We start from the raw sequence: 13215 nt of genomic DNA, 5'->3' as shown, positions 1-13215 counted from the left end.
ATGGTTTTATTTAATAGGAATGGATGTGAAAAAACCAGAAGTGACCATCCAAGGTGAGTAAGTCTATATCTTTTCCTTTTGCAATTTCTTCTTGCATAGAGATAACTCCCTGTTTTCCTCTCCTGAACTTCTTGTAGCCATGACAAATGAGTTTATTTTGGGTGTATGTACGTTAGAGGAAAGAGCAGTGTCAGTTCACTATCTTTGTTGGGCTGTGCCGTTTCTGTCATGCTTTTGGTTGGAGACCCAACCTGGCAGTATTACCAAAAACTGGGGAAGTTCTGTTGCTCATTTCTAAGCATAGGTGCATTCATGAGACACAGGTACATCCAGCTAGTGGCATAGCTAAGGGGGTGCAGGGGGCAGCAATTGTACCATGCAACAAGCTTTGGGGGGGGCGTGGAACAACCTGAGCTTGACACTAGTGGCCAAAATTGTGAAAACCTTGGTATTTTCAAATAGTACCATCATGTTATATACCATTCATTGCGGAATTTAATGCAGAATGCAGTTAAACAAACCGCATTGAAATATCTCTATTCTATCAAAAGTTATAACCAAATAACCAGTAAATAAAAACACAACTGCATTATGTAACAAAAACTAGATTTTTTTAAACACAAAACCAACCAATGAGACTATTCTGAGAGCCAATTAGGAACCAGCAGAGAGAGCCAGCAGGGAATCAAAAAGGTGTTAAAATGGGGGGGGGCCAGGGGGAGGAGACAGAGCAAGTGGGAGGCGAACTACTGGGGGGAAGAGGCAGATTTTTCCCCATTTTCACTTATTTAAAGCCCAGGCATGAGGTCACTTCCAGAGCATCATTTTGGCTTGGCACCAGGCTACACAATTATTAGCTATGCCACTGCATCCAGCACTCTATTGGGATATTGTGCAGCTGAGAGCATGAGTTGTGTCCTTGGAAAAGGAATGTATACTTTCTCCTACGGACAGTCTTGCCTCAAAAGTGGGAAATGAGCTGAACAGAAAGGATTCCAGTCTTCTTTGAGTCTGCAAGGATCCAGCATAGTCTGAAGCAAGCTGCACATTTGTGCTGTGGGGATCACTTGCACTGAAACCAACCAGGCCCCTGAATCCATGGGAATTGGCCCTGCTTCTAAAAGATATAAAGGCAGTGGGGGGAGGGAGAGGGAGAGAAGACTAAACCATCAGAAGTAGAAGTGACATTTTCATGGTGAAGGAAATAATAATTTTAATTTAATAAAAGGTTAGCGTGGAGATTGTGTTTGTGTATATAATGTGATAGAGGTTTATAATCCCCTGGGGCATCTGGCTGACTTCAGATGGAAGACAAGTTATTCAGCTAAGGGTGGAATCCTAACCCTTTATGTCAGTGCTTTCCAGCACTGGCATAGTGGTGCCAATGGGACGTGTGCTGCATCCTGCAGTTGGGTGTCACTCACAGAGACCTCCTCAGAGTAAGGGAATGTTTGTTCCCTTACCTCAGAGCTGCATTACCCTTATGTCAGTGCTGGAAAGCACTGACATAAGGGGTTAGGATTGTGCCCTAAATTGCTTTTTGGTCTAATATAGGATGGCCACTGCTTATATTAATAAACACCAGACAGACATACCCCGTTATCTGCTGGGGTTCTCTTCTAGAACCCCCTGCAGTTAAGTGAAACTGTGGCTACCAGGGAAGGGTACCATCACCACTGGAGGGTATTCTGAGGGCCCAGTCCTATCCGACTTTCCATTCCCGGTGCAGTCACAATGAAACCCTGAGGTAGGTATACCTTGGGAAGGCCTCTGTGACTGCCCTACCACCACAGGATGCAGCGCAAGCCCCATTGGCACAGCTGCACCTGCAGTGGAAAGTTGGATAGGATTAGGCCCTGAGTCTCGTAGAGGTGCGCGTGTGGCTGTGGTGTGTGGCCTAGTGGCCTACTACTACGCCTGTGGCCTCTGCAGGCTCAGAATGATGATTAGAGGCTAAAAAAAAAAATCATGGAAGTGATTTTTTAAATGCCTTATAAGTCATTGGGAGCCGCCTTATAAGGCATTAAAAATCACTTCTGGTTTTTCAAAAAACTGGAAGTCGCTTTAAAAAAAACAAAAAAGCTCTGATCATCATTCTGAGCCCAGCAGAGGCCACAGGTGGACATATGTGGCCTCTGCTGGGCTCAGAAGACCTTCTGGAGGTGAGGGGAGCAGAGCTCCCTTCACCTCCGGAGGGGGAGCACGCAGGGGGGCTGCAAACCCAATCCACGGATTGGAAACCACGGATACAGGATCCGCGGATACAGGGCCCAACCAATAGACAAACAGTAATTTGATCAAGTTATAGGCTCATAACACCAGAATTTCAAGATGTGTCACTCTTTCCACAGGATGAGCCCGGCACACAAATGGGAGGCTGTAGTTAAATAAGAGGTTGTTTCAGTGATTGTTGTATTGAGGCAACTGATTCATCTCCACTTCAAAGGCACCAAGTCACACCCGGGTCTCTTCAATTGTGCTCTTTCTCCACAGGGAGCAATGAGTGGGTGAAGTATCAGGACGCTGAATACAAGTTCTTTGATCACCATTCAACTTGGGTGCAGGCTCAACGGATCTGCACCTGGTTCCAGGCTGAGCTGGTGTCAGTTCACAACCAGGCTGAGTTGGATTTTCTGGGCCTAAACCTAAAAAAGGTAGGGAGACACCAGGAGGAGATTAAGATGATCTGTGCAGTAATGAATTCATCTTAATTCATGGCATTCAGTTGTGACTTAGAAATGGCCTTCAGTTGTGATGATGATTCCAGGACTTGGAGAATGTATTGATGCCTTGTGGACGTAAGGTCTGGATGAGGGTTAAAATACATTTATATTGCACTTTATCCTGTCTTCCTGAAGACTTGGAGTGGCTTACATAGGGAATGGAAAGCTACCTTATCCTGAATCAGACCACTGGTCCATCTATATCAGTATTGCCAACACCAATGGTTCTCTGGCTTTTCAGATGGGCGTCTTTCCCAGCCCCACCTGGAGATGCCAGGCAGGCTTCCACAATTTCAGGCACCACCTGAAGTGGAATTTCGTGGCAAGTGGGCTGATGCCCTCTGGCAAGGGTAATGAGCATGCTTTGTCTGCACTCACTGGAGGCACCCTTGACACCTCAGCTGAGCATGGCCAAACAGCTGAGCCTGACATTTTCCCTCTTCTGCTTGAGAGCAGGATAAGGGAGCCTGGGGAGAGAGAAAAGGGGTCTGATTCATTTGAGGTTACTACAATTGTGGCTTGGCAAGCAAAGCCAGTCCAACAACTGTGGAACACTAATGCCAGGGATTGATGCTTTGGCATGTAAAGCATATGCCCTTATATTGCATTATTCACTCATCATCAGGACTGTGGGGATGCTGAGATAAAGCTGCAGGGAGATAGATGAATACATGTGGGCTTTGTAGGAGTGTGCTTGCCTAGCCCTGTCCCCTCTCTGTGCTCTCTGATGATACCCCCACCTTCCCTTTGATCAGCAAGGTTGTCTGCAGTGACAACCACTTAAACACAGGGAGAGAGCTTACCTGTGATTGTGAGCCCCATGCACACATAATTGGAGGTGGTGATGCTAAGTGGGTGTGCTGTTAGGAAGCCTTCCTGCATTTGTTTCTCCATGGAGATGTAACACTTGAACAGATTTAGTGTGATTTTTTGACACATATACCCTATTTGGGATAGAAGTCCCAGAGTGGCAGCTCCCTGTAATGTGAGGATCAAGTTTGGTTGGTTCCTCTTGGTGAAGGGAAGAATCGGTCTCATTTTGTTTCTTGCCTTGGTGCTTCTGATACAAATGTGCACAATTGTTTTGATTTGGCCAGTTCTCAAGGGGCCAGGAGCAGCACTGGTGGATTGGGCTGAACACCTATGAGAATGACGGACGATTTCGGTGAGTCTCTCTCCTTTATCAGTATTTCTGCCTCAAAAGACTTTGTCTTCTAGTGCTTAAAATGTGGAAGTCTCCCTATGTGCCACTTGCCTTCTTCAGGTGGTCTGACAGTTCCCTCCTGAACTTCATCTCATGGGCACCAGGCAAGCCACGACCTATCAGCAAGGACAGGAAGTGTGTGTACATGACAGCTAGCAGAGGTGAGTAGTGGTCATGCCTGATAGTCTAAGCAGCTTAGGACCAAGCCACACATTTTATGTAAAAAACTAATAGTTTGACTTTATGTGCTTTGGTGGCTGATCAGAATCATGGTGCACAGGGAGAAGGCATTTAACCTGCTATGCTGCAGCCTCAGTGAACACTGAACATAATAAAATTATGTTTATCAGTTCATGTTGTATCCTTTTTTGACAGGGGGGCCATGGAACTTGAGAAGAGTTTCTAAGAGGAGCCCAAAAAAACATTGATTGGGACCCTTGTTGTAAAGAGCCTGGAGGCTGATTCTCCAAATTCTTGCTTATATGTGTGGAAAAAGAGAAAAAGAAAAACCCTAAAAGGGAGAAGAGGGGCAAAGACTGTACAGCTAAAGGGCTTCACACCGGAAGGAGGCAGTAGCATAGCTAAGGGGGTGCAGGGGGTAGCAAATGCACCGGGCTACAGCTGCTGAAGAGGCAACATCAGGGGCTGGGGGGCAACATCGGGGCACATGCAAGTTACCTTGGGGTACTGCAGCCCCGCCAGCACATTGGCCAGCAGCCAAATATAAGTCAAGTGCTCGTGAGCAAAGGCGTCTCAGGCGGGGCTTCCCTGCTCCCTCCCGGCTGCAGTGCAGCCCATTGCCTTGTGAGTGCATGAAAAGGAGAGCAGGGGAGGTGCAGCCTGTCCTTGGCAAAGCCCGGAAGGGGGTTGAGACAGTGACAGCAGACGCAGCTGAGACCTGGGGATGACGACTGTGGGAGACTTTCATGGGGCGCCTTGGTGCGGAAGAGCTATGCAGCGCCCCTTGCCGAGAACCAATGGCCACCTGTGGGCGCTGGGGCAAGGGAGCTTCCCTGGTGGGATTGCCAAGCACCTCCTTGGGGCAGGTAGCAGCTGGAGGGAAGGAGGAGGAGGTGCGTCACCACCACTGCATCCCATGCAGCCTCAGAGCACAATCCTATGTATGTCTACTCAGAAGCAAGTCCCATTGTGTCCAATGGGGCTTACTCCCAGGAAAGTGTGGAGAGGATGGGAGCCTCAGTCAGGCACAGCTTCCTCCCGCTGCCTGCCCCAAGTCCTCTGTCCCCCAGCTGCTGTGAGCAAGTAAGCTTTTCTTTCACTCACTCAGCCAAACCTATGCCTGTCTTCTCAGAAGTAAGTCCCGTGTCCAATGGGGCTTACTCCCAGGAAAATGTGGAGAGGATGAGAACCTCAGAGCCCAATCCTATGCATGTCTACTCAGAAGTAAGCCCCATGATAGTCAATGGGGCTTACTCCCAGGAATGTGTGGAGAGGATTGCAGCCGCGGTCAGTCAGGCACAGCTCCCTCCCGCCTGCCTGCCCCAAGTCCCCCAGCAGCTGCGAATCTTTCACTCACTGCCAATCCTAGGCACTGCCAATACTAGTCTCTTCAGAAGTAAACCCCATGATAGTCAATGGGGCTTACTCCCAGGAAAGTGTGGAGAGGATTGCAGCCTCGGTCGAGCACAGCTCCCCCATGCCTGCCTGCCCCGAGTCCACTCACTGCCAATCCTAGGCATGTCTACTCAGAAGTAAGCCCCATGATAGTCAATGGGGCTTACTCCCAGGGAAGTGCAGATAGGATTGGCGCCTCAGTCAGTCAGGCACGGCTTCCTTCCACTTGCCTGCCCTGAGTTCTCCTTCGGCCCCAGCCACTGCGAGCCAGAGTGGGCTGGTGGCTTCTTCACAGCCTCCTCTCCCCCCCTCTGTGAGGCAGCTGCGGGATTCGAGCTGTGCCTGCCAAACAAAAAGGCCACTTGGTGGGGGGGGGGAGACATGCCCCTACCTCCCCTCACAAGCTTGAAGGGCTTGCCTCAATGCAGCCCGTTACCCCCTGTAGTCCAGTGTGCCTGGCTGGTGGGGCGCACACCAATGGTGGCGGACGACTACTTCTCCCGCCCCAGTCCAAAGAGCTTGGAGGGGCTGCAGCAGCCAGTGTAAGACCTCAGAGGGAGCGAAGGTGGGGTGCAACCCCTTCCTTTGGAGAAGTGGCAACAGCTTGGGGGTGAGTAGAAGGAAGCTGGTGCTGGGGGGAGGTAGCAAGCAGCTTGAGCGATATGGCTGATTTTTCAGTTTTTAAAAAAAGTAGGTGTGAAATAAAAACCTGGGAGTGACGTCACTTCCAGATGTGACGTCACTTCTGGGCATCATCTTGAGCTCTGCACCAGGCAATACGATCGTTAGCTATGCCACTGGAAGGAGGAGGCCAGTGGCTAAAAGGTTTTACTGATCCCAGTCTACTGAGACTAGTTGGTATCTGAAGAGCCATTGCATTGCTCAGGCTATTGCAACTGAGGCAGGATCCAGGTCAATGACCAGTATTATCTAGGAAAGGGGATAGAGAAAGAAAACCAGCAAGCTCCCTTGAGTTACAGCTTTGTGTGATTTCCGCTTTATTGTGATCTTGGTTTTATCTCGGTTTTATGTCAACTTTAGCTCTAGAGGAGGAAAAGTGGAAAGAGAGAGAGGACAGCGAGATTGTGGATGGGGCTGTAGCTGGTTGGCTAGGAAGGACTGGCCCATCCATGACACAGTGTGGCTTGTGTCGAGCAGCAGGTAGAGTGGTAGACTCGGGCTGTCCCTCCACTTCAAGTTCGCTGCCACCTTCCTCCAGCCTACTACAGAAGGAGCTATATCAATCTCCTTCCCTTCCCAACTCTCCTTGCTCCTTTCTCCCACTGTCCCTTTACTTTTAAGGGAGGAGCATAGTGAGTGGGTAGGGAAGCAGATTACTTCTACCCATACCTTAAGAAGCAAACTGGACAGCAGTGAGCTGCTTCACTCACCTCACTCCTTTCTCACATGATCCCTTTCAACTTAAACGTACCACATGAAGAAAGGGCAAGGAGGGAGGAGAGGAGTGGATCACCAATACCTGCACACACACAAAAAAACCCGCACAGGCAGCAGTGAGCCACCACTTCTTCCTCATGCAATCCCTTTTAACTCAAAAAGACCATGCAAGGAACGAGCAAGGTGAGGGGGTAAAGAAGCAGATTACTGCTGCCCATTCACTTCCTTACGCTCCCCCACCCCACATCACTTTTTTCTTTAAGTAAAAAAAAGAGGAAGTGCCGGATACTCTGAGAGTTTCCAGCATAACCTGCACTTTCAGTTTTGTTGAAAAGATCATGCAGGAACAAGCAAGGTAAGGTGTTATTTCCAGTGTTTATTTGGGGGGGGGATCAAGTCCCATTGGACTGTCCCCTTGGCTAGGCTAGGTGATTTGAATCAAAGTTTGAAACATGCAACTAGATGGGGCACCCCAGCACTATGGGCACTGGGTGCCAATTTGTAACAAAACCATTCCCAAGCCAGATTTTGGGTTTTCATATGCCAGGATTTTTCATACAGGCTATTGGGACACATCTGTGATTGGAGTCTCTTCTCACTCACATTCCTTGAACCAAGTCAAGACAGGCACTCACCCTTCTCTTTCTTTCCTCTTCTGCAGAAGACTGGGGTGACCAGAAGTGTCTCACCGCTCTGCCATACATCTGCAAACGTAGCAACACCACCATACTGAGGCCCTCTTTGACGCCGCTGCCCTGGCCAACTCCTGGTGGATGTAGCCAGGGTTGGCATACCCTCAATAACAAGGTATTTGGAGTGCTGACCCTGTCCCAATGCAGCAGGATTATTGATGGGCACTGTTTTATGAATGTTCATGTCCCTTTTGAACTGGGTGAGTGAGAAAAAACTTCTGCTGGGTAGAAATGTGGCTGCTTCCAGCTAGTATTAGATGCTGTTCCACAATGGCTGAAGTCTCTGGCTTAGCCAAGAGGAAGCAATCTACTGTTCTGCAAAGGGGTGAATATTCCTTCCATAGTTACCCTTCAGCCCATATAAGAGCCAGTGTGGTGGTGTGGATATAATAATAACCAAGTTTATAGCGCTCTTGAGTGTTGAGAATGTTTTTATTTATTTAATGAATTTATACCCCACCTTTCTGTCAGCAATGTGGCAAGACATGTATTATCTCGTACTTCCTATGACAACCCTGTTGGGTAAGTGTTAATATCCCCATGTTGCAACTGGGGATGAGAAGGAATGGCTTATCTAGGGCCACTTAGTGAGTTCATGGCACAGGTGAGATTCAAATTGAGGAGATCTTGATTCATGGCTCAGTCTCTTAGCCACTGTGCCACACCAGCTTTCAGGTATCAGGAAGACCTGGGTTCAAATTCCTACTTAGTCGTGAAGCTCATTGGATGACCTTGGGTCAGTGCCTCTCTCTCTCTCTCTCTCTCTCTCTCTCTCTCAGCCTAGCTTGCCATATTACATGAGCGAGGGGAAGCCAAATGCCATCCTGAGCTCCTCAGAGGAATGAATACAAGTAAAAACAAACAGAGAAGATATCCCTTGCCTGAAATCTGTTTTTTCTCTCTCTCCCTTTGTCACTTAATGCCACGTAGTGCTTTAGGATTTATAGCCAAGAGCAGGTGACATGGCAGGAGGCAAAACGCACCTGTGACAGTCAGGGAGGCATGTTGGCTACCATCTCCAACTACCTTGAGCAAGGTAAGACTTTTTGAGGGTTCTTTCTTTACATATGTTACCTCTTTTTGCTTCTTGGAATGAGCAACTTTTGGTTAAACCAAGGAAACCCTTGCCATAATGGAAAGGGGTGACTTCATTGGGGGGGGGGGAGTCCAAAATGGTTTCAGTAAAAACAAAAATGAACAACTTCTTTTTTGGGGGGTTGCCTTTTGGGTTGGGGTTGAATCATCTGGTATCCTGGCTGATCTCAAGAGTTGCCATTCTTGAGTAAGTTCAATTATTTACGTAGCTCACTATTCTGTCTTCAGAAAGTAACTAGCCAGATACTGTGGGGAAATTCAAAAGCAGGACAAGGTGGTAAAATCTATTCTCTGCTAAGAGCCCAATCCTGAGCTCGGCACACCGGCTTACCGCTGAATAACCCTAACACTGGATGAGTGCTGGTGGTAACCAAGCGCTGGCCGGTGCTGGGCTAGCACCAGATGGGTGTCTGAGCTCTGCTGCTCAGCAGTCGCATGTACTGCTGAGCATCAGCAAGGTAAGTGGAGGTGTGGGGGGAGGCGGGGAGGAGGAAGGCAGTTGGAGGGCAGAGAGGAAGCGTTCCGGGGAGGTAGGAGGCTGGGAGAGGGCAGGGAGGAGGCATGCCAGGGGGAGGGAGGGCTCACTGCCCAACATGGCGGCACTTGATTCACCGCCAGCCTTTTGGTTGGCGGTGAATCAAGTAGCCCCATTGCAGGGCTACTCTCTTTAGCCAAGGAAAGGGGGTGAAAGTTCCCTTCTCCTAAGGAGCTGCTGGCCGCTGCCTGGGATGTGCAGGATGCAGCAGCAGCCATTTTTGGTGCTGCCACAGCCCTGCGCCCTGGACAGCTCAGGATTGGGCTGCAAATCATCTGTACTTTGTAGCTAGTGCTAAACTATCTATCACTTTGGAGGTTTGCACTTCCGATAATTGTGATCAGTATGGACCGGCAGGCCTGCCTGTCTCATCCTCGGAACCTGTTCTTACTGCTAGCATTTAGTCCAGGTATATGTGCACAAGTTAACTGCTGGTGCCATTGCTTTTTAGAGATCCTTTAGGAGTTGGGGGGTGCTCTTGGTGGCAAAACTAAAATTTATCTTCATGCTATGTCTTCTAGCCCATTTTATCACAAAACGTCACTCATTCCCTGACTTTTGACAATCTCAAAAGACATTTGACATTGTTTCCTTTTTGCAGCGTTTATAACCACTCTTCTCCCAAACATGACCTCTGACCTGTGGATTGGCCTCCATAATGCAAAGAAGGCGTTCCAGTGGGTGGGGTCTGAACCACTCAGTTATATGAACTGGGCCCCTGGTGAACCATCAGGATATGGAACCTCTACAGCCAATGAGAACCCAGTGAGCCAAACTTTTATCCACTTCTCTCCCATTTCTGTGACCAATTTTTTTTATTAGCTACCTCATTTTTTGTTGGAGTTCAGAGTGTTTCTAGTAATGGGGGTACCTTTCTAGATGCTTTTGGTAGACCACCCTCTAGTTCAGGCAAATGGCAGCATCAATGAATGTCTACAATTAAAAGTCCAGTTTTGTTGACATCATTGTGTGCTGATATTGGGACAAGGACATGGCCCCAGATGTGCGTACGCCAAACTGTTTCAGCTTTATGGACTAAGATTTGCACTGTCATATGTGCTGAGAGGCTAAAGACGGGACTTTGTGTATTCCACAATTTATTCTCAAGCCCAGCAGAAGCACAGAAAGCATATTGAGCATAAGATGTTTCTTCCTAGGAAGACATTGCTTTCCTCAGCTAGGAAGCTTTACTAGGAAACTCAACCAGGAAAGCTGGTTTCCAACTGGTTTCTAACCCTTAAAGGCCATTTAGTGAAGAACAGTTGGTGAAATCCCAGAAGCCATGTCAAGTGCTGGAGAAGGTTTCCTTTTGTTGGGAGATGGATCTTCAATGTCCTGACTATGTCTTGCCCTTCCCCATGAATAGTAGAAGAAGCATAAATTCTGCAAAACAAGTGCATACTGTGAATCAACTTTATTCAGGTTGCAGAATTCTGCTTCTTTTGACATTGCCTTGGTTTTTTTATTGTGATTTTAAACTCTATGATAAGCTCTGGCTTAGAGCTAGCCAGTACTGATTCAGGAGCATTGATCTTCTCTTGCCAGGAGATAAGTGCATTGTTAGGAACTTTATGATTGACATGCTGGATTAAAACCAACACTTTATCTCCCAAGTCCATTTAGTTTGCCTCTGCCAGTGGCCAGCCAGATGCTCCAGGAAAAAGGCCAAGATGGTAATAGATATTCCCTATCTTGGGTCACCGGCATCTACTGAATCAAAGCCTCTGCCTCAGAATGTGGAGGCTCTATGTTCAGCTATCATATCTAACAGTTACCATTAGAATAATCTTCAAAATCAAGTATGCTAGAAGACATCAAAAAACCATGTGGCAATTTGTTGCACAAGTTTGTTAGATGCAAAAATACTTTTTACCACTGCATGTAGAGTACCCAGTGCATTTAGAATATTTTGCAACAGTCTAGCTTCACTGCTAGGGCTGGATGCAACCCCAAGGGGCCCACGCACTGCTCAAGATGAAGCCATGCAGTTTCTTTCCCATTATAAACATAGACAGACTGCTTTGACCCTCCGAATTCTGTTTCTTGCAGACCAATTGCGCTGTGATTTGGCATGGCTTCCCACCCCAGTTCACTGGCCGCTGGGATGACAGGAACTGCCTGGAGGAAAAACATGCCTTCATCTGCCAGAGGAGTAAAGGTAAGGGTGAGATGCAGGGTGGGAGGAGTTAGCTGACTTGCACTTCTGCCAGGCAAGAGGATTATTGGGGTATTTTGGTTCTTTACACCCATACTATCCCTTTCATCCATCCTTCATTAGGAGGCACCAACGCTCACTTGTCTTTTATATGCATAAGAGATGCAGGACTGGATTCATCACAGAATATGTCATAGCAATTTCCCAAGATGTCACTGTTGGTTTGCTGTTTCAGACCTCCATTTCCCAAAGCTTTGAGGTTTCTTTACAGAAAGGTTAAGCAGAGCCATAAGAAATTGCTGATGGTGAAAAGGGGGAAAATGTCCTCTAAGGAACATACTTATGTTAAGCCATTATGAGTTATGTTAAGCCATTTCTGCCCAACATTGCATATATGCAACAGGGACCAAATGTGCACACCTGTGGGCAGGGCAAAAATGTGTTAACTAAGCTTTAATGCACTTTTGAATTCAGCTGATACAACTATGTTCATGGCTGGGGAAGGGGAGTCCCAAGGCATTGTTTTTCCAGCCCAAAAGAGCTCTGATCCTTTTTTCCTCCCTCCCCTAGATCCTACTCTGAGTCCTTCCCCAGCAGCCTTCCCCCCTGCTCCCAACTCTACGCTGTCATACCTCAACAGTACCTACCGCATCCTGCAGAAACCGCTCAAATGGCATGAGGCTGTGCTTTTGTGTGAGAGTTTCAACGCAAGTCTGGTGAGCGTGATGGAACCATACACCCAGGCTTACCTCACCCAGGCAGTCAGCAATGTGCATGCCCCACTCTGGATCGGCCTGGCCAGTGACGAGGTGAGGCCATGACGAAGCCTGGCTCAGAGTTAAGAAAGAGCATGCAAAGTGCATCAGTTCAAGATGTGGTTCAGAACTGCAAGTTGGCACACTTACTAGGCCAGTGCCCAGAAGTGCAAAGGCTAAACACACAGTAAGCCCACCTAGAAGTGAGTCTGAGACTGGCAGCTGGGCCATGGAATCAGAGCTTGATATTAATTGACTGAAAAGCAACAGATAACAATAGAATCCAGTAACAGAAATGAAGGTATCTGAAGATAATTTCTCCCAACCCTCTGTCCTCATCTAGAGCAAGCTTCTCTTCTTCACATAGAAATAAAGGGTATCTGGCAGGTAAATTTGCATGCTGAATTCTTTAATCCTCTGTGTGTGTTGCGTGCTGATAGGAAATGGTGAACAGGCAGGCAGAAAGAAGCTAGGCAGACTGGAGGCTAGAGCCTGATTTATGTTTCACACATGGTTACTGAACCAAAGTGGTTTGCCATACACCAGCCATGAAAACATCAGAATGTAAAGGGCCAACCTTGCTATTAAGCAATTCACCAGGGCTGAATAATCTCCAAAAGCAAATCATTTGCCTACAAAATGGTGTCACCATTTTGAAAGCTCACAGATAGGCACTGCTCCCGCATTGCCTCCCTGTATGGTGGGGTCATATATGAGAGACGATTGCCGTAACAGCCACATACAACCACATAATGTGGCTTTTTCAGAGCTTCCACATGTACCTCCTGATTACTTAAGGTACACTGGATTATCTCCATCATGCCCTGCTTATGAGCATCCCTCAAATATCTTCTTTGGTCTGATCCATAATGACACTTTTTTATAATTGGGGGGGGGGGTCTCCTTTTAGGGAAAACGGAACTACATGTGGTTCATAGAAGAAAGCCTTTCCTACACAAACTGGCAGGATGGAGAGCCACAGTACGTTGTGGGGTGCACCTACATGGATGAAGATGGGACATGGAGGACCACCAACTGTGACACCAAGCTGCAAGGGGCCATCTGCAAGATGAACACAGGTGC

The 13215-nt window shown here is 47.7% G+C and overlaps 1 protein-coding gene across 1 annotated transcript in view; it reads left to right on the top strand.

Moving 5' to 3' along the window:
• The window catches only part of MRC2 (mannose receptor C-type 2), a 67299-nt gene that overhangs the window by 46882 nt on the left and 7202 nt on the right, over positions 1–13215 (top strand). Inside the window, exons 16-25 of the mRNA XM_066629211.1 lie at positions 18–53; positions 2494–2654; positions 3821–3888; positions 3988–4088; positions 7562–7707; positions 8523–8628; positions 9824–9987; positions 11272–11380; positions 11948–12186; positions 13043–13211. Coding sequence (XP_066485308.1) covers positions 18–53; positions 2494–2654; positions 3821–3888; positions 3988–4088; positions 7562–7707; positions 8523–8628; positions 9824–9987; positions 11272–11380; positions 11948–12186; positions 13043–13211 — 1299 coding nt within the window. The remainder of the gene's footprint in view (positions 1–17; positions 54–2493; positions 2655–3820; positions 3889–3987; positions 4089–7561; positions 7708–8522; positions 8629–9823; positions 9988–11271; positions 11381–11947; positions 12187–13042; positions 13212–13215) is intronic.

Source organism: Tiliqua scincoides, chromosome 5, assembly GCF_035046505.1.
Source record: "Tiliqua scincoides isolate rTilSci1 chromosome 5, rTilSci1.hap2, whole genome shotgun sequence".
Lineage (NCBI taxonomy): Eukaryota > Metazoa > Chordata > Lepidosauria > Squamata > Scincidae > Tiliqua > Tiliqua scincoides.
Note: the sequence above shows the minus strand (reverse complement) of the source record. Positions and strands in the feature narration are given on the sequence as shown.